We start from the raw sequence: 22,455 nt of genomic DNA on the forward strand, positions 1-22,455 counted from the left end.
ACTGATTCCAGATTACTAACTAAATTTTTTTGTCATGTAATGTAATCCATTGCATTACATTTTAGGTAATATAATCAAACTACTTACTGATTACTTTTAGATTACTTTTGACCAAACTTGAATCACACATTGACTTAAATAGGATAATCTTCTACCATACTGATATGAAAATACAAAGAGAAAGAAAAATCATTCCATTCGTTGTTATTAAAGAAGTGCGTCAAGGCTCTTTGTAATGATGTAATCGCTAAAGAAGTAACTGTAGTCTGATTACAAGTATTTTGAAATGTAATATAATCTAATTATAAATACTTAGTTTTTGGAATCTGATAACATAATTCGGATTACATGTAATCAGTTACTACCCATCTTGCACTGCTCACAACATCTCTATAAACCTACAGCATTAGCCTATAACTTACACTATTCAATAATTTATTAGCATTGAACAAACACAGTTTTACTAGATATTACACTGTTTTGTAGAACATGAGCAGTTCTGTGAGATGTCGAACTCAACGCTGTGGATTCAGTAAAAACACTTTATCTCTGTGAATGCAAGTCATCGACTCAGCTAGGAGAGACTGTTTTGTAAACACGTTCCATCAAAGTCAATCACGACTACAACTTTTGGGACTTCCTAATGGTGCGAGTTCTCCAAGCGTTTCTGTAGGGAGTATGGAGCAATGCACTTTTACAGCCACCATTTTGAACCTAAAAAGATGTAACTGAGACTAAATAGCTACAGTAGAAACACACAAATGAGACGCAAAAATACACACACCAAAAGAACAAGTGGAATGCAAGGACTGTCTTCAAGGATGAGCTACTACTGCTACTGCTAATTCACAATTTCAGTGAAGCTAAAGCAAGCAAATGTTATTCTTTGCCAAACAGACTGTGTAAGTCATTCAGCTCTCAATTACTCTCAACTCAAAACATTTAAATGTACCACTATCAGTCACAAGACGTCTGAGAACAAATCCTTCACGCTGAACTAGAGTACTGGGCTATTATTATCATGTGAGTAACAGAAGAAAGGAACATTACATTATATAATAAACTAGCAAAGTATATTATAATTTATTAAAAATTTTCAATTAATTTCATTACAAATAATCAGTCACAAGATGTCTTAAATGATTTAAAATGTCAATGTCAAACCCAGTGTAACACGTAATACAATTTCAAAGCGAGTAACAGAAGAAGGAGGGATTTTCAATTAATTTTGACTTGATTTTGTTCTGTTCCTCAAAACAAAACTACTGTATGCCTTCAAAAAGCTGAAATATAGACGTATGGACTATTTTTAGAATACTTTTCTGGTGTTTTTTTTTTTTTTTTTGTCCATTTTTAAGCATGGCAGAGTGATTTTTCATCCACTTTCATTGTGAACAGCAGCTCTGACATTCTACCAAATATCTCCTTTAGTGTTCCACTGAAAAAAGAAAATAAGGAGTTTTGGAAGGACATAAGGGTCAGTAATGACAATTTTCATTTTTGGGTGATCGGTCTCTTTAATATCAATCAATTCCTTTAAACAGCTTTCAAACGAATCGTTTTACAGTACAACAACCTTCACTTCAGCTCCCTACTGAGTAGTTTCAGTTCACAGTCCACCGCAACAGCAGATCGAAATGAAACGCAATCTTACTCCTTCAAAGAGATAACCATTCGATCTTGGTTATATGACAAAAACTGGTGGAAAAGCTCTACTTTTAGCCACCATGAGTCAAGCTGTGATTCTATGGCTCTCGAACCAAGGCCTGCATTTTTATTTTAGACACTGATCTCAGACCAGACATCTGCTTATCGTAAGAAATGATAGTCAGAAGATAGCAAAACATTACTGATCTAGATTCAGCAATCTGCTACTAGTAATTCAAACAGGCTCTATGTTCCCCAGATGGATTTTGCTGCTATACAGTGTGTGATTGACAAGCAGATGACACACGCTTGCACTTCAGTAGCTACAGATGGAGGGAAAAAAATCTTGCCTGTTCCTGCTGAGCCTATTGGAGGAGAACCTGGCTTGCTGTTCCTGCCCTGGCCTGCTTTTCATGTCAGACTCAGTGCTTTGGGGATTTAGAAAGACACGTCAAGTCTCTGAGCGTGCCGAAAGAAGCCACATACATTGGACCTTACCATCCGTAGATGAAACAGCAAGTGTAACTGGAATTTGCGGTACAGATTCTGAAATGTACATCAAAGAGTGAAGCTTTTAAAAGTGGAGATCTCTCATATCACACACATCAAAGGGTTCATGCTACATAATGTTTGGACCCGCAACACTGTGACCATTCAACGCAGAGCGCTTCATTTAAGACGTCCCACCCTAAGCATGTCTCTTGAATTATACATCAAGCAGATGGCGTGCAGAATCGTCAAGGTAAGACCTTAAATAATTCAGTGCAGGCAAAATCCCAGTCCACCCCCACCGCATTTTTTTGTTTACTGTTAGTTTTGCCGAGCAGGGATTTGCAATGATAGCAGTGTGTAACAACACGCCAATGAGAGATTCTGCTGACCGGGGGCGAGACGTGCACAAAATAACTTTATTATTCTTTCATATTTGAGGGGACAGATGTTCCTCAGTGGGTTTTTTTTTTTTTTTTTTTTTTTTTTTTTCTTTTGCTTGTGGTATGAATATCAAAAGCAGCTTAGACTGAAGCACCAACATGATTGCATGTAAATGCTGGAATTGCTTTGACACTGATCCAAGTCGTCCTTTGCCGAATGAATATTTCAGTCTATATATATATATAAAATAAAATAATAATTGTAATTTATATTGTAAATTTATAAATGTAAATAATGTATTAATTATATTTTAAAATAATTACATGAATATACCATTTTGTTATACATAATTATATAAAATTTATTTTCTATTTAATTCTTATTTAAAATAATGTATATTAAATGTAAAAATGTAAATATTAATTATATTAAATATAAATATATAAAAACAAATATCTTCATAGCAAGAAACTAAACATTATAGTTGAAAATAATACATTTATAAACAATTATACATTTTAAAAATGCATAAATGTTTTATTGTTTTAAATGTTTTATACATTATAACACGTATAATGTAAATTTAATGTTAAATAAATTATATTAAAGTTAAAATAATTAAAGATTTTCATGGCAAGAATAGAATTGTTAGACAGAATTCTAAACAATTATACAATACATGTAAAAACATACAATAACGTAAGTTTAATATGTAAAAAATAAATTAATATTAAAACTAAAATAAAATAAAAATTGGCAGGAATATCATGCTTGGACCAAATTATAAACAATTATACAATACATGTAAAAATATGTATAAAATAATGTAAATTTAATAAGCTAAAACTAAATTAATATTAAAACTAAAATAAATTAAAATTTTTATGGAAAGAATAGAATTGTTGGACCAAATTATAAACAATTATATAGTACATGTATAAAATAATGTATATTTAATATGCTAAAACTAAATTAATATTAAAACAAAAATAAATAAATTTTCATGGCAAGAATAGAATTGTTGGACCAAATTATAAACAATTATATAGTACATGTAAAAACATGTATATTTAATATGCTAAAACTAAATTAATATTCAAACTTTTTATTTTATTTTATGGCAAGAATAGAATTGGACCTGGTGGACGATTACATTGGGCCCAAAAAGAAGGACCAGAACCAGGATATCATAGAGACTTGTGGGTGGATTTTTAGGCTAGTAACTAAATAACTAATAATTGACACTGAACTGTATGAAACATATTAGCGACCGTGTGGAAATAGGGTTGAGTCGACCCATGAGTCTTGAGGTGTCCCGATTTACTCTTCCACAGCAAGCAACACAGTGCTGAGGACAGGTTTCAGAGAGAGAAACAGAGAAAGCGAGACACAGAATGAGTAAAACCAGGAAGACAGAGAGGTAGTTAGTGAGGAATAGAACAGAGAAAGCGAGAAAGAGAAATAGAGAGAAGGAAAGAGAGACAGAGGAAGAGGAAGCTGTAATGAAGTGTCATAATTTACCAGTCATACTACAGATGGCAAGTCGGCTCCTTGCTGCTTTTCATTGTTCTATGCCAAAGAGCTGGTGGAGAGCAACTGAAAACAGCCGCAGAGAGAGATGCATTCACTCAACCTGTCATTTCACCCACCATTATGTTCCCTTTCTAAAAAAAATTATTTCTGCTCGTCATGGCAGAGGAAATAATTGGATGTGAAAAGCATGGTCACATTCAGGTCAGAGACAGCCTTCGCCTTTCTTAAATTAAATCCATTCTGTTTGAATGTGATAAATTTCTGCCTTTCCCTTTTCCATCCCTTCTCTATTGCTAGATATTCATATTATTTTTTTCTGAATATTGTTTATATTATCATTTTCATAAACGGTCCGTTCCTTTCACCCACAATTTCCTGAAAGGACAATTTCACAACATGACTCCTCAAGCCCTAAAGACATGAAAAACAACAAAATATATATATTTTAAAATTTTCTAATGGGAACTATTGCTTTAAACAATTTCTGCAGTCAATATAACCTATATATTTGTCTATATAATTTGGCTATATGAGAGCAGAATCTAATATTTATACAAGATTTGGAAGATTAAGCCCTTTCTTTCAGAACATTCTACACAACTCTTTGTTCAGCTCTTGTTCGGTCCAGGCTGGACTAATGCAACGCTCTTTTGGCCGGTCTTCCAGCACGTTCTATTAAACTCTACAACTAATCCAGATTGCGGCTGTAATCTCAAAATCACTTTCACAGACTTTTACATCAACTGTTCCCTCCCGGTGGAATGACCTGCCCAACTCAATCCGAGCAGCTGAGTCCTTAGCCATCTTCAAGAAACGACTAAAAACATCTTTTGAATCTTTATTTGCCCCTCTTATTCTAGCTCTTTCTATTCTAACTCTATTTGTTTTCTTTTTTCTTTTTAAAAAATTCTTAACCCTCTAACACTTGCACTCTCTATTCATGTTCTATTCTTTTGACTTGTTTTATTTTTGTTTTTTAAAAAACCCTCTATCACTGGCCTTCCCTATTCTTTTTTTTTCTATTCTACTTGTTTTCTTTTTATTTATTATATTAAAAAAAATCCTTGCATACTGATTTAGGCTAACTGAGACTTGTCACAGCACTTCCATATTGCTCTTTTGTTGATTTTGATTGCTTCTATTTTCCTCGTTTGTAAGTCACTTTGGATAAAAGCGTCTGCTAAATGTCTAAATGTAAATTTAACATCTTGATCAGATAAATGCAGCTCCTAAACTCAATAAGGTTGCATTTATTTAACCAAAAATACAGTAAAAACAGTAATGTTGTGAAATATTATTACAATTTAAAACGACTGTTTTCTAATTTAATGTGCAATTTATTTCTATGATGAGTTTACCTGGAGATTACTCCAATCTTCAGTGTCACATGTTTCTTCAGAAATCATTCTAATATGCTGATTTGCTGCTCAATTATTATTGTCGTTTAATTTTTAATCATGGTTTGTATTATCCACATTGAAAAACTTTTTTTTTCTGCATAATATTTTTGTGGATTGTATTGTTTTCCAGGATTTTTAAAAAATTATTTATAAGTTCAAAAGAGAAGCATTTATTTGAAACCGACTTTTTGTAACATTATAAATGTTTTTACTGTCACTATTGGTTTCATGAAATGTATGCATTTAAACATATTAGTATAACTTAACATTTGAATAGTAGTGCATCATGTTTTGCACTAAAATATTAAGCAGAAAAAGGTGATTTTAACAATGATAATGAGTAGTTTTTCTTGAGCAGCAAATCAACAACTGTGATAATATTTCACAATATTACTGTTTTATTATGCAGATGCAGCCTTTGTGAGCATAATATAATCCCTTTATCTAACCTCAAAACTTTTGAATGGTAGTGTATAGTATATATATATATCAGGAAATTACTTTTCCAGACCTGACAGTTCTACAATTTATCAGTGATTTGATTTTACTCACTTTGCAGATTTTACTCACTTTGCACTTTGCAGAACGAGAAAATCTCAGATTGCACGGTCTCCCTGGAGTAGTCATAAGTCCTCCAAGGCTAAAGAGCAAAAAGTTCTGAGGAAAGCTCCAGGTTGGGCTTTGTTGTGACAGATAATGAAATGGCCTGTGTAGCCAGCTGATGCGCATCAGTCCTGATGGCTTCTGAGTTTAGGTTTTGAGAGTACGAGACGGCCCAGCATGAGTGTGCATATAATGGCCAGAAAACTTCACATTTCCTTCGGTTTGTGACAAAGCATTCAAGTAACAAATGTCTCCCTGTGATCAGACAAGCATGGAGAGCCGTCGTTCGCAGATGGTGCCCACAGCCGCTGTCCAGAGTAAATTGACAATATCTATTTGTGTGTGTGCCTAGGTGCCTAGTTGGTATGCATTTCTGGTTTGTTACACTGGACAGGTTCCATTCATCTCTGGCCATTAAAGCACAGAAGCTCGAGGGGCAGAAGCTTAGAGAGAAACTCAAGCCTAAAACAATAGCAAAATAAAACAACAAAGAAGGCCATATACAGTGCCACTTGAAAGTTTGTGAACCCCTTGTAGAATCTGTGAAAATGTGAGTAATTTTAACAAAATAAGAGAGCTCATACAAAACGCATTGTTATTTTTTTTATTTAGTACTGTCCGGGGTAAGATATTTTACATAAAAGATGTTGACATTTAGTCCACAAGACAAAAAAATAAAAATAGCTGAAATTATTCAAAAAAAAGTCTGTGAACCCTTGGTTCTTTATACTGTGTGTGGTTACCTGGATGATTCACGACTGTCTTTTGTTTTGTGATGGTTGTTCACGAGTCCCTTGTTTGTTTTGAATAGTTAAACTGAGCTCTGTCCTCCGGGTCCTGTGGATTCTTCAGTTTTCCAGCATCTTTTGCATATTTGAACCCTTTCCAGCAATGACTGTATGATTTTGAGATCCTTCTTTTCACACTGAGGACAATTGAGGGACTCAAACACAACTATTAAAAAAGATTCAGACATTCAAACATTGTCTTGTGGACTAAATGTAAACATCTTTTATGGAAAATATCTTACTCAGTCAGGACAGTACTAAATAAAAAATAACATGCATTTCAACAGGATCTCTCTTTTTTTTGTTAAAATTACTCACATTTTCACAGATTCTGCAAGGGGTTCACAAACTTGTGGCACTGTATACTTAAAGGTGATGTGTGTGTGTTTTTTTTTCAATAGTAAAATACGTTGTTCTATACAAGCTTAAAAGGACAGTTCACTCCAAAATGTCAGTTCTGTCATCATTTTTTAAACCATATGTCACTTTTTTAATAAAAAATTAAATTAAAATATATTTTCATAACTCCAAAACTAAAACAAAATAAAAATGGACACAAATTTGTAAGTCTCATTTGTAAGTCGCTTTGGATAAAAGCGTCTACTAAATGATTAAATGTAAATGTAATGTAAATGTAAATTATTTAAATTACTGAAATATGGTGTATAAAATTAAAATGACAACAAAATATAATTTACATACTAAACATATATAATAAACATATTATTATTCTATTATTCTAAATGATATATTATTACAAAACTGTAATTTTTTATAAAACATTTTTAAATGATACAGTTTAAACTGAGTGAAAACTAACTAAAATTAAATTAGCTATATAAACTGAGAATAATACGGAAATAAAAACTAAATTTACAAAAATTGTATTGTTTTATTGTAATTTTTTTTTTAAATTTGTGTTGTTTTTATTAGTTTTATGTCCATATAGTTGTATTCATTTTTTTAATTTCAGTCTTAGTTGTAGTTATTTTAGTACATCAAGTTAAACTAAATGAAAATAAGAAATGTTGCCTGAACAGCCAGCTTAAAATAAAATATGTTCACGGTTTATTTTAAAGTTTATTATAAGGTATATCTTATTTTATTTAAAGTACAATTTTTAATGGTTTTAGTTTTAGTTAACTATAACCCTTCCCTGTTTATAGGTTGATATATGATAAAAATGTTAGATGCCCAACAATCTAACACTAGTTCAACCAATGGCATAAGTTTGGGGGCGGAGACATATGTTGGCCAACCAGGAAGGAAACCTGTTTGCAAAGTCATTCTTTTTGCAATTTGGTGATGCTTGTGGTGCAGAAACGACCCACTCCAGCTTTAAGTCTGTGATGGATAGCAGCTGCCAGATAGCAGAATAAAAATAACCAACTAGAATCTGTTTCATCATTAACTAGACATTATAAAATCTAAACCAAATTACCTAGAATTGAATTTACCTTCACAGGGAGGCCATAATTTCTTTTGCGCCACAACATCTGATAATGCTTAAGTAATCCATCTCCGCTAGCCTATTTTTAATTAAACGCATTACTTAAGATGAAAAACAAGTCATAGGACTGAACCTGAAACCACCGGCTTCTTTCCACACCCGAACCGATCCATCACCCTGTTCAGGGCTCTTTGATCAGCGCATATGTTGATCTGTGTTTTCGGCTATGGGGACCTAATGAAAACGGCGAGGCAGAACCGCAGGTGGACGATGCACCGGGAGCCTCGTGCGGCTGATGGTCCATCCATCATCCTTTTACACAACATCAGATTGAGCCCCTCATGCGCACTGGATCTGTCAGGATGATGGAACAGGCGCACAGCTCCAAGCAAACAGGACAGAAGCGCACAAACTCAATAAAACATCATTTTTAGCTATTAACAACTTGATTCCTTTCTTTTCAACATAAAAGCGAGATTGATTTAATTTCAGCTGCTCTCGTAGGCAAATACACACCTTGAATTGTAATTGCACAGGGCGGTCTGAAAGATTGCTGGGTTTGTGCTTGGGTGAGGTTAGATGAGAAGCATAGCATCAGGCTACACTCAGCAGCAAAATACAGGTTGTCGGTCCTGTTTGAAGTGCTAAATACAGGTATGTTCATAGACAGTTTGGATATGAAAGAGAGTGACAACTACATTCTGTGCCCAAAGTGAAGCTTCAATTTTGAGGAATTAAAACAGTAATTTTGACAGCAAGCTGGGATAATTTGTGCTGTATGAACAGAACTTCAGTCAACTAGTTGCATCTTTAACATATAAGCAGAGAATATGCATTATTATTTGCTGTCAATCACAAATATGAGGTACACCAACCCGCTGATTAGTAAAAATGCTATTCAAACTCAAAGTCTTTCCTTTGTGCTTTTGTTTGCTATAGACAACAACAAAATGTACTTTCCTACTGAATCTCATTTCTGCTGATGAATTAAAACAATTAATCGTATCCAAAATAAAAGTTTTTGTTTACATAAAATATGTGTGTATACTGTTTATTTATTATGTATATATAAATACACACACATACAGTATATATTTTGAAAATATTTACATGTATATACATTTATATATTTATATTATTATATTTTATATTATATATAAATATATTTAATACATAAACAGAACATACTGTTCTTAAATATATACATGCATGAGTTTGTATTTATAAATATATAATAAATATACACAATAAACACTCATATATTATGTAAACAAAAAAACTTTTATTTTGTTTATATTGCAATTAATCGTTTGATAGCACTAATAAAAAGACCATATACCGTAAAATAATGGCAATAAAAGTTACTTTATTGATTTATCTTTAGGGGCTGCATGCACTAACCTACAGCGTGAGCAGCGCAGTCTGATACAAAAACAAATAAAACCATTCTTTTCAGACAACTAAACAGGGTTATTATAGTTACTAGAACTTAAAATGACTTAACTGAGACTAAATCTACAAAAACATTTTTTACTATTTAAAATAAACTTTAACTGAATTAAAATAAAACCTTTTATTTCTGCTAACTGCAAAGGAAACTTTTCTCATTTAATTCAAATGACTAAAATTAAAACTGAAATAAAAATGTATGAAAACTATATAGACATTAAAAAAACTAATACAAATTAAAAAACAACACAAATACTAAAAATATATAATTAACAAAAATGGACAAAAATAAAAACTAATAAAATTTTTTTGCAAAAACTACTTAACTTGATGTACTAAAATAACTAAAATTAAAACGGAAATAATGTAAGACAACTATATAGACAAAAAAAAAAACTAATAAAAATGATATAAAAATTCCTAAAAGCATATAATTAATGAAAATTGAAAAAATAATTAAAAATTTTAGTAAAACCTATACTAGTATCTCAATGCTACTAAAATGACACTAATATAATTGTATCATAGTAATAATAATAAAAAAAAAAAAAGGATTTATGGACCCTTTTCACATTTCTGAGTTTCTCAGCAGTGGGAATAGTCATAGTTGGGTTAACTTCGAGAGCATGAATGGGAGAGTAACACAAAAATATTTTTTTCGCATTTCCATTTGCTGAAATAGTTTTCACAACTTTCAGAAAAAAAGAAAAAAATTGAGAGAGACTGAAAATGGCAGTCAGAAGAGAGAATGATGTCAAATTTACCATCGCTCCCATAGACGCTGCATTAGAAACACCCTCACATTAGCGTCAACTAGTTTTATGTAAAAAACATTCAAGGATTTACGATACTGATGACTGTTGAAACGCGTCATCACAGTCTTGTGAAAAGGGTCCATTTTTGGTATTTTTACCTTTTATTAGGATAGGACAGTATATATATTAACAGAAAAATGAAGTGGGAGAGAAAGGGAGGGGCAGATTGGGAAAGGACCATGAGCCAGGACTTGAACTTGGGTCGCCTAAAGCGCAACAGCGTTATATGTCAGTGCTGCCCACGAGGTTATCGGCTCCGACAACATATCATTATTTGAACTTATATTTTATATTATTATATGTTACTTTGAGTGTTTTAAACTATTAGACCAGAAAATGTATATGGTCAACCTCAACGAGGTAATGAAAACTGTCAGTAAAAGGAGGCATTGTGCAGTCTGAGACAAAATAAATCAAAAGACAGAACTGAACCAAACCAAGTTTTTGGCCTATTACCTGGGAGGATAAAATACAAATTTTAAAAAAATGAAAATGCAATTCAAAGCGCTTTGAGACACTTCCTACAGTTACTGGTTGCTATAGTTACAGGTATTACAAGACAATTTAAGACCCACACCTATTAATAAATACAGCTGTCAATCCCCAACACGGACTGGGTGAATGTATCCAATCATATGCTAAAAACAGGCTAGAAAAGTTGAGGCAGTACTGTAATTACTCTGTCAAAAATGTCAGTTAGCTGATATTTCACGCATTTGGACCAACAGAACCAATGACATACATAAAAACACTTACACAGGGTACTGATGTCTAAATGAACGGCTCAACGAGTAGTGCTTCAGATAAGCAGTAATACCAGAAGCTCAAATTAGCTGACAGACTGAATCTATGGCATTGTATTTCTCAGGTTTACGTCAGTTCCAGCCTGTGCACTCAGAAAATGTGCAATCACAACGACAGGGCTTGACAATCTAACCTTGATTGAATTTCGCTGTCGCTCGCTCGCACTAAAACACACAAAGGACATAATTGTGAAACAACTATGTTCGCCACCTGTAATTTGCTAAAAATTACCACCCTGCCTTTCATTCTGTCCTCACATTTGACATTTACAGATGAGGCAACAGTACAAGCTTGAGAAGAAAAATCAGGTGCAAATGTTGCATCAACAGAAGAAACGGTCTGTATACCGTACACTGTTTGCAGCAGCGTGGACGCCTCAGGGAGGACCGCACCATTTTGGCTGTATTTTTCCACATGAGTATTAGCATGTGGACTAGCCTGTCTGGTTCCGCTCCAAATTCTTTGTGACTATGTCTGACCTCAGACATCCATACGCCCTAAAGGGACTCATTCTGTACGTTACAACATCAGCGACACTTCAGGAAATAAAACTTACTGGCTTGATAAAACATATACATGGTTTCTATAATGATGAGGGTGTAAGAAATTAGTTTTGATGCTTCCTGCTCCCGCTGAACACTTTTCACAAAGTACTTTTGGGTCAAACTGTGTTTTTAACTTGAGTATCATGTTGAGAATCATACTTGCATCTGCAAGGACTAGTGGCTGTTTACCACTACAACTAGGTAACATCTCAAGACGAGAACATTCTAGCTTCACTGTTTTATTCATGTTTTATTCACACTGGACTAGCCACCAAAACTTTACAAACAGACACAACAGCACCTGCAAGTGTTGCAGAGAATGTGAGCTGCTCTCCCAAGCCAATTTATTCAGAGTTATGGAAAGCGGTCACACTGTAATAAGTGTGACCAGGAGTGTGCAAAGATGCACATTATATGTAATCAGTATCGGTACACTTCGCAATTTAGTATGGATTGTGTTTATTCCAACCACAAACCTTACTGATGTCATAATTTAATCTATCCATGAATTCAATCCACCCATGCTAAGCTAATACATGGAGTAGTTAGCTTGCAAAACATAAGCTTAAATTCAGATTCACAACCAATGAATCACCAAGTTCTTTTAGTGAATCAAAAACATCCAATGGAAGCATTACAGTCTTGTTCTTTAAAAAAATGACTCTTACAGTTCAATTTGCTCACCCTCAAGCCATCCTAGGTGTATATGACTTCCTTCTGTCAGATAAATATAATCATAGCAATATTAACAAAAGGGCCTGGCTCTTCCAAGCTTTATAATGAAAGTGAACGGTGACTGAGATTTCAAAGCCCAAAAAAGTGCATCCATCCATCATAAAAAGTGCTCCATAAGGCTCCAGGGGGTTAATAAAGGCTACAGATTAGTTTTAAATGTGGATGTTTTTCTTACACAAATGCATCGCTTCACATCAGAAGGACGTTATTAAGCCTCTGGAGCACTTTTTATGATGAATGGATGCACTTTTTTGGGAATTCAAAATCTCAACCATTCACTGCCATTATAAAGCTTGAAAAAGCCAGGACATTTTTTAATATAACTAAAAGATTGCATTCGCCTGGAAGAATAAAGTCATATACATCTAGAATGGCTTGAGGGTGAGTAAACCATGGGGAAATTTTCATTTTTAGGTGAACTATCCCTTTAAGAACAGATTCATTAAAAAAAAAGACTTAGGAATTGCTGTTTGAATCAGTCAGATCATAAACACACACATACACACACTTAACCTAAAATATTATATATATGTTACATAATGTAAATATTCCATTGTTAGTTGAAGCCATTCAGTGATACAATACTTTAAATAAATTAATTACTGTACATACATGCAACTAATGATTATTTCAATATACTGTACTCATTAAAGTTTTTTTTCAGCCAAAGGAACCACTTTGGGGGTTTTAAGGAGACTCAATTTAGTGAGTGGACTGAATTGTTCATGACACCGTTCACATGAGCCAAGCGGACTTGGGTGCAGTACACTTTCACACCAACCGAACTCGATCGACAAACAGATGCCAGTCCGCACCCTGAGAGAAAACGGCATTCTGGGCTTTGAAACCCAAAGCAGATGTAAGTGAGGTCGCTGAGATACTGAACTAGGATCAGTCTGCTTGTACTTCAAACCCTTCTGCTATTTGCTCAGTGATATTAAGCCTGAACCAAACAATTCCCCTCCTTGTCAACAGGCCCACTGCACTTGGTGTGTTCAAGCTAAAAACTCATTTCTCATAAAACGCCAGTTATCACGATGACAATTTCACCAAAACAGACAGTTTGATTCACCCAAAATAGCTTTGTATACATCTACGGATCAACACACCCTGAATCAGAACAAACAACGCAATATACACAGCCCAGATCCGAGAGATTCTTATTCCCAGCAACAAAGACGGACAGAATCTCAGCGATATAATAAACTATTTCAGGATCTGCACCGAGGCAGCAGCTAAAAAGCCAGAGGGCAGGCGTTTGCTGTTACGCAATCACCTGTGATGCACTGGTGGGCAGCAGGCACCAAGGATCCCAAAGCAATTTATAGCAACATAATGCAGCCATTTAAACTAAAGAGATTGTTTCTGGCAAAGCAGCCTTCTCCTCGAATAGACTTTTCATGAAGAGACAAGACAAGAGAGCTTTGTTTCTTTGTGCCGTCCCTGGACGTAAAGATCAAATAGCACAGAGAACAAAGAGAGGACATTGATCACGGTTTGGGCACAAAAGCCCACTTTAACTTAAACATGTTCTGTTACTGAAAGATTTTTAGCTCTTAATGAAAAGCTTTATTAGAGCCTACGTGCCCGTTATTAACTACTGATGCAGGCCTCTGTGTATCAGAAGGCACCTGCAGGGCTTTGTGGGAAGTGGTTTGGAAAGATGAATGGATTTGGGAATTAAACTTACTTAAACCTTTGTACATTTTGGCACTCCAAATATTAGAGCGATTTTTCACTACTGTAATCTTTATTTGTCTTATGTTGGTCAGTGTGGCCCTCTGCAGATCACTATACTTTACTACAACATTAAAAAGTAATAGAAAATGGTGTATTCTTTGACAAGTATGGACCAGATTTCCTGGAGGTTTTCTGTGCATTTTAAAATCTATGTTAATAAGCTGGATAAAAATCTGTGATTAGAATCACTTTTTACCAAGCTTTGCAAAGTTATTAAGCTGGATAAAAATCTGTGATTAGAATCAGTACAATTTTTATTAATATTTTTTTCTTCTATTTCATTAGAATCACTTTTTACCAAGCTTTGCAAAAAGAATTTCATATAAATGCTTTCTATTCATCAAAAAATTTCAATACTGATATTAAATACTGAAAATGTTTAAAAATGTTAAAATATTAAGCTGTGTGTCTTGAATGATAACCGAAGGATCATGTAACACTGAAAATAAACTAAAACAGAATACAATAATTTTATTTTGTAATAAGTTAGTTTTTTAACAATATTATTGTTTTTACTGTACATTTTATTATTTTAAAAAAATGCAGCCTTGGTCTAAAAAATAAATAAAAAAAAACTTACCAACTCCAAATTTTCATATTCATGAACCAAAAGTATCTTCATTGCAAATACATATTCATTTAGAAATTTAAAAAAATGACAAAAAAAAAAAAAATTATATTATATATATATATATATATATATATATATAATATATATATATATATATATATATATATATATATATATATATATATATATTGGGCTGTCAAATGATAATCACGATTAATCACATCCAAAATAAAAGTTTTGTTTACATAATATATGTATGTGTACAGGGTATATTTATTATGTATATATAAATACACACACATAAATTATATATTTAAAATATTTACATGTATATCCATTTATATATTTATATTCTTATATTTTATATTATATATAAATATATTTAATATATAAACAAACATATTCTTCTTAAATATATGCATGCATGTGTGTGTATTTATATATACATAAAAATATACACAGTATACACACATATATTATGTAAACAAAACTTTTATTTTGGATGTGTGAAATCGTGATTAATCATTTGACAGCCCTAATATATATATTTTTTTGTATATATATATATATATATATATATATATATATATATATATATATATATATATATATATTATATATATATATATACACAAAAAAGTGATTTAAAAGATGAAAAAAAAAAACATATACATTTGTACATTCATTCATTTACCAAAACCTTGTTTGTTGATTTAAAAAAAACATGCACACATTACAACAATAGAAATCCATTCAATAACATATTTGAATTAATATTTAAGAACAAAACAATCTGAAAGCATCAGTAAGGCTGAACATACCCTCAGGTGGCTCTTCACGCAGGTAAGGTGGAAGTTCTTCATTGTTAGGGTCAGCAGGTGCTTCCTCGATCACCTCAGTCTCTGCACTCGGGTCCTTCAATTAACATAATTATACAGTTCACACAGTCAATACATAAATACACATACAATGCAAACAATAACAGTCATTACTGCTATGCAGTACATTTTCATGTTCCCATCGAGTCTTAACATTAATCGGACAAAATGTTAAACTCTACATTTTTTACATTTATATTTGTTTGAATAATATTATTCAATTATTTTTACATTATCATATTAGTTATTTTAGTAGACATACTAGTTCCACAACATAAATTACACACAATCATACCTCCATTTGAGCTAATGTGACACTGAGTCAAGTTGATAAACGAGGATAACATCATCTTGCAGGAAGTGACATAATTTTAGTGGGAAAACAGCAGCATAAGCATGAGTAAGTAGCAACGGATTTGATATTTCAGTGATTGTTTTGTAGTATTCCTTGGATGTTTCCATTCTAAAACATCCCATCATGTATCAAATATCAAAAATTTGGACACCCTAACGTAATTTAATTTGTCAATCCTTTACTAAACAACTGATTGTCAGGCATTCTTGTCAAATCAAGCTGTAATTTATGAAGTTAAGATGCTTGGGCTGCACCATGACACATTTCTGAAAGTCTGCTATGCAAGTTTACATGAATACATCCTGCAAACAAAACTTACTTCTTTCTGCAAAGTTACAGAGAGCAAAAGATACTGCATAGCAGGAATGACCTACAATCATCATCATCATCATCATCATCATCATCATCATCATCATCCCTTTTACAGCCTATATGATATAATCATCATCATCATCATCATCCGACTTAATGTCAGCTGCCCCGTATAGGCAATATTATAGCTGCCCCGTTTAGGATTTTATGACAGTCTATCTATGTATCAGAGCGAGATAACACGACGTAACCGCATTTAATGGCACAGCATCAAAAGGCCCGTATGTAAATATAAATATTCAACAGTTTGTGTCCGTGCAGAATCAGGTAAGAACAGGTTTGGCTTTATACTGTCGCGCAAAACAAACCGAATCCACTCACCTTCATTTCTGAGGATATTAATACAGCCGTGCTTTAGAAAGCGCGTCTCTGCACTTCAATACTGATGAACGCACAAGGCTACAGAATGGAAATAGCGCTTTATACGAAATAAAATTCAGCGTTTGCTATGTTTTTCATGCGACTGTAAGCGGAAGTGACGTCGGGATGTTTACGGAATTTGAGGAGGCTGTTGAGCTGTTGGTCGATAGGGGGCAGTAGCGCGTTAAGTATACTCACTGACGCTGACTGTTGAAGAACTGCAGCTGCTGCGGTATTTTGATATAATGTACGATCGTAAATGTTTCATTAGGGACTGATATAACATTTTTATGTCTGACTATTAGCTATTAGGCTTTTTTTTTTCTTTTTTTTTTTTTGCGTGTTTCTCAAAATGAAACTTTAGGCCTGTTTGTATTTGCAATATTACAAAACTGAAAAAAAAGAGAAAGAAATCAGAGCAAGTAATATGGTGTGTACATTTATGTGAAAAATTGTAGAAGTTTTTACGGTTTAAGGCTTCATTTTGTTTAGTTTTGTTAGGTTTATTTTGGAGAAAAAAAAAAACATTTTTTTTATGGGGACACATAGTGTATGTTCAGACCATAGACAGTGTATAAAACAGGTTCAGACCTAAATTAGTTTGTAAAAGATTAGTGTCACAATACACATTTTAGTTTTTTTTATTAACTATATGTATATGTATATGTATATGTATATGTATTTTATATATATATATATATATATATATATATATATATATACATACATATATACATATATATATATGAATTGCCGCAAACTAGCAACAATTTATTATTATTATTATTATTTTAAGTTTTATAAATATATTTGCCCACAGTCCTGTGTTTTATGAGCATGTGGAATTGTGGTGATTCAGAGTGGAGGATTTCACTGACATTAATGACAGCTGAGAAAAAGTAAAAAAAAAAAAACTTTGATGTCTCCACTGTCGGTCCTGACAAACTATCTCTTACATGTTGCTAAATAATTTATCACCTCATCAAAAGAAGACTAGAGGTGAAGCGGGGGTGGGTTTAGGTTTTATTGACCGGAAGTGAATTTGATGTGATTCTGCATTTAGGCCAGAGTTCACTGGTCAAGGCATTAAGCTTTGCTGTTATCAGAAATGTTGTGGAAAGGGGGCATAAATGGACTTGACCTGTTTAGCAAATATTAAATTATAATGCTACTCTTACCATATGGCATATTTTTCCAGTCATTAATAACTGTATTTTTCTGGTTTTGTTTTCCCTTCTTAATGCTACTATATTTGAAGTCTTTGTTGACCTAATTAACAAATAATAAATTGTAATGCTACTCTTACCATATCGTATATTTTTCAAATATTAAAAAATATATGTTCTTGTTTTTTCTGAATGCTACAACATTTTAAGTATTTGTTGACCTCTTTATTATTAAACTATTAACTACTAAACTATAATGCTATTATTACTATATGGCACAAGGTATTTCTTTCTTGATTTATTTGTTTGTTTGTTTGCCAAATGAATTTAGTTATTTATTGGCAAGAATGCATTCTTTATAGGCATCCTATTCCTAATAATTTAGTAATTATTCATGTCATAAACAGTAAAGTCAATATAAAATACACACATTTCTCTTTCTCTCCCCTTGTTCTTGTGGTTATGCAAATTATTTATTTTATTATTTGAACTTTATAGCCCTATTTATTTATAAGTATGCATATTCTATGCAGGTCAAATATTTAAAGTATCCTAATAATTTATTAATTTATTCATGACAGCAGTGCAGTCGATGTAAAGCGCAAATTTCTCTCTTTCTCTATCGATTAGTTTTTTCCCCATGCAATTATGCTGATTATTTATTTAAAATATTTATTTATTTACTTACAAGTATGTATAATATTTGCAGGTCAAGTATTTAAAATATCCTTATCCTAATAATTTATTCATGATGTCAACAGTGAAGTCAACGTGACTTTCGTCTTGTCCGACTGCAGCTATGAACTGAGATACTCAGCTTAACATCTGAAAGAGTGTATTTATAGGCCACCCTAGTTAAAAGGTCTTGTTAGGACAACTGCTTGAGATGCTGTATAGGAAAGGTAAGACTGGTGAGAATGGTTTGGCCTGAGTGAAACCATATGTTTTACAGAAAGGTAATCTAGAAGAGTGCAGTGATAGGAGGTCAGGGGCTTAACTTAACTAGTCACGCAAGACATTTTCTGACACTAGAGTAATTGAGAATATTGGCCCGCTGATCTAATTAACTATGACTCATGAATAATCAATAATTTAAAAGAATTAAGGAATCATTTAGAGACTGAGAGGTGTTAGCTTGATTAATTTTTTGTGCCTCCATCTGGATATAGATGGGCGAATCTCACAAAGGATGTTAAGAATTTGGAGTATTTCTTTAACGATTATTTATTTATCAAGAACATATTAATGTACATACATTATGTATACATTATTTCTTAATTTATATTATCTTAACAAGACCTCATCTCACTATAATGGGTTTCACCGTGAAGATTCTGCATGTCAGATCAAAGAGCAAATGAGATTTAGACCTTCTAAAAATACCAGTGCGTTCATAGTAAGACAACCTGCTTCTAGTTGTAAGTAGATTACATCAGTTTACTTGCGAGGAGAATGCAGCACAGCACTTTCACCTCAGTTATCGTGGCCATTTTTATACAATCGTCATTGTGAGTTTTAGACAAAGATGGGACAAATTCAAAGCGATGAAGATAAGGAAGTGGAACTAGCAGAGATCCAGCCTCTTTATACCAAATTCATGAGAGTGTGCCCAAGTGGAGCCCTGCATCTTCATGAATTCCGCAAGATCTTCGGAGTTCAGAGCACATCAGAAGACGAGGCTTTGTACATGGAAACCCTCTTCAAATCTTTTGACACAAACAGGGTAAGTGTAAGAGTTGAAAAGGTCGACTATTTTTACATAACTTATTTAAAAGTGTTAAAATGCAAGTTTCTCGTTTCCTTCCAAATTGAGTGCTGATTGCAAAGCAGCGATCTCTATGCATAATCTGTGATTATTTGCATGTGTGACCAGCTGGAAATAATTCGTGTCTATTTGCAGGATGATGTTATAGACTTTATGGAATTTGTAGCAGCCGTCCACCTGGTTCTGAGAGGAAAACTGGAGGACAGACTGAAATGGTCTTTTAAAGTCTACGACAGAGATGACAATGGAAAGTTGGACAGACAAGAAGTCAAACGTGTCATAAAGGTAAGAGTGATCTTGAGTCTCATTCTCATCTTTTTTATTTCCTCTTCTAATGGGTTTTTCACTTTCTGCTTCTAGGTAATTTGCCAACTTAAGAAAAACCACATCCACATGACACCCAGCGACATTTGCGACAGGATATTCGAAATTTTGGATGAAAACAATGATGGTAAGTGCCTCTTTTCCCTTTCTCAAAAAAACAGTTAAAGACTAAAACAGGTAATATCTTGGGGTAAACAGCTATTATAATGCCAAATGTATGTAGACATTAAAGGGAAACTCCACCCCAAAATGAAAATTTTGTCATTAATCACTTACCGCCATGTCGTTTCAAACCCGTAATAGCTCTGTTCGTCTTCGAACACTTTTTGTAAGTGAAGAAAACAAAAATAACAACTTTATTCAACAATTATATATGCAGCATACGGTGATATGGAGAGACACAGAGGAGACTGTTGACAAAGGAATTACTGAATAAAGTCATTATTTTTGTTTTCTTCTTTTATGGGTTTGGAACGACATGGGGGTAAGTGATTAATGACAAAATTTTCATTTTGGGATGGAGTATCCCTTTAAACAACAAATTCATAACAGCATGATGAAAATTTCATTTCGAGCCATAGGCTTTCACTTTTCTAGGAAGGCTTTCCACTAGATGTTGCATGTCTATATAGGGATTTGCTTCTGTTGGAGAGCAACAGTGAGGTCAAGGGCTAATGTTGGTTGATGGGGTCTGGCTTACAGACAGCCTTCCAGTTCATCCCAAAGCTGTTTAGTGGGATTCTGGTCTGGGCTTTGTGAAAGCTATTCAAGGTCTTCTATAGCAAACTCAGTATATTTCTTAGTGTCATTGTATACATGAAGATTGCTCATTACTGGAATTAAAGGGCTTTCCTGAGTTTTGACCATATAATGTATCCAACAACAAAGCGCAGAAGATGTGTTTACCATTTAGATATCAATCAAATAACCTTTAACCTTGTTATCTTCAACTATGGGTATACTTATATTAATGGGTATAATCAACTATGGATATTATATTAGATACTCTTTTGGACACTGATAGACAAAGTAAATAAATTTATGGGTGTGTCAAAAGGATATTTACTTTCTAAAAATCCACAGGACCACGCCAGTAAGTAAACAGCCTTATATAATAATCCCATGTGTGGCAGCCTTAATATGTGTAGGCTTAGACTGTTGCTAAATTAAGCCTGTTGGTGGTCAGAGAGAGAGAGAGAGAGAGGGGTGGGGTTGATGTAGGAATTCATTAAAGACTCTTCCTCTTCCTCTTCTTTTACAGGTCAGATATCCCTGTCAGAGTTTATGGAAGGGGCACAAAAAGATGCCTGGATTATGGACCTCTTAAAACTGGACACTAATGCACGGGGCTGGTTCAGGGAAAACTGGGGGGAAAAAAGTTTTCAATAGGTCAAGGCCCATGGGGCAAAACCTGTGTGACCTTTTACAATCCTTCAAAGGTTGGGGGCTGCAAATGGGACAGACCTGGTATGGAGGGCAGAAAATATTTGCCTTCTGTCACGAGCAAGTACGTGCCTCATCATACACTGAGCACTTGATGTTCAACCAGTCTGCACATGTGAAAGCGGCTCACATTTTCTTCTTGGTGTGGTGCTGATGCTGACATGTAATTACCAAAAAATGACATTAAAAGCATGAATCATATGTATACAGAGGGAACTATAATTATGATCTGCAGTCAGCTTTTAGTATTTAATCCATTTGTATCCTTTGTATGTAAGAAGCATTTTTTTAAAATGATATATTTCACAATTATGTTATCATCAGACTATTTAGGCCTATGCAGGCCCTGTAATATTATATTACATAAATTAATATAATTACCAAAATTCATTTTATATATTATATATTATTTATTTGTCTTTACACTGATTATTTTATACCATAGAATATACAGTGTGTCTGTATTATTTATTTATCATCATACATCTGTAATTTTACTATTTAAACCAATTCATTTTTATGTAGGAAACAATGTTTTTTTTTTACAATTATGCTATAATCAGATTATATTCATATATTCATATTTATTATAATAATTATCATAATTTATAATTAAGTAAAACAATAAAATATAATACAAACTGATTATAACATAATGCAGTATAAAATCTATATTAATATTTAAATGAATTATTAGAATTATTATATATTACAGTGGTGCAAAATTTCATATACAATGTGTGTGCTTTGTTTTTTTGATTGTCTAACTAATAACTTACAATTTTTAATGCCTATGGAAGATTCTTCCTTTTTTGTGTGATTTGTTTTTTAAATATTTA

At 33.0% G+C, this 22,455-nt stretch overlaps 2 protein-coding genes across 2 annotated transcripts in view; one reads left to right on the forward strand and one right to left on the reverse strand.

Annotated features, from left to right (window-relative positions):
- The window catches only part of LOC109067716 (transmembrane protein 263-B-like), a 29,690-nt gene extending 12,517 nt beyond the window's left edge, over positions 1 to 17,173 (reverse strand). Inside the window, exons 1-2 of the mRNA XM_042753733.1 lie at positions 16,880 to 17,173; positions 15,775 to 15,868 (exon numbers count right to left, since the gene is read on the reverse strand). Of these exons, the coding sequence (XP_042609667.1) occupies positions 15,775 to 15,868; positions 16,880 to 16,885 (100 nt within the window). The 5' untranslated portion in view covers positions 16,886 to 17,173. The remainder of the gene's footprint in view (positions 1 to 15,774; positions 15,869 to 16,879) is intronic.
- Positions 17,174 to 17,693: 520 nt separating this feature from the next.
- On the forward strand, positions 17,694 to 22,066 carry LOC109080037 (guanylyl cyclase-activating protein 2). The gene is made up of 4 exons (XM_019095141.2): positions 17,694 to 19,807; positions 19,985 to 20,134; positions 20,210 to 20,300; positions 21,435 to 22,066. Exons 1-4 carry the CDS (start codon positions 19,610 to 19,612, stop codon positions 21,560 to 21,562), a joined length of 567 nt encoding a protein of 188 aa, XP_018950686.1. The 5' UTR covers positions 17,694 to 19,609; the 3' UTR covers positions 21,563 to 22,066.
- The last annotated feature ends 389 nt before the right edge of the window (positions 22,067 to 22,455 follow it).

The sequence above is a fragment of the Cyprinus carpio genome, chromosome B25, assembly GCF_018340385.1.
Source record: "Cyprinus carpio isolate SPL01 chromosome B25, ASM1834038v1, whole genome shotgun sequence".
NCBI classification, from domain to species: domain Eukaryota; kingdom Metazoa; phylum Chordata; class Actinopteri; order Cypriniformes; family Cyprinidae; genus Cyprinus; species Cyprinus carpio.

What these genes read in the sequence shown, in the direction of transcription:
- LOC109080037 (XM_019095141.2), top strand. Translation starts at nt 19,610, where the DNA reads ATGGGACAAATTCAAAGCGATGAAGATAAGGAAGTGGAACTAGCAGAG. An exon ending in AAGTCAAACGTGTCATAAAG is followed by an intron (nt 20,135 to 20,209) that starts GTAAGAGTGATC and finishes TTCTGCTTCTAG; the next exon opens with GTAATTTGCCAACTTAAGAA. An exon ending in TTTGGATGAAAACAATGATG is followed by an intron (nt 20,301 to 21,434) that starts GTAAGTGCCTCT and finishes CTTCTTTTACAG; the next exon opens with GTCAGATATCCCTGTCAGAG.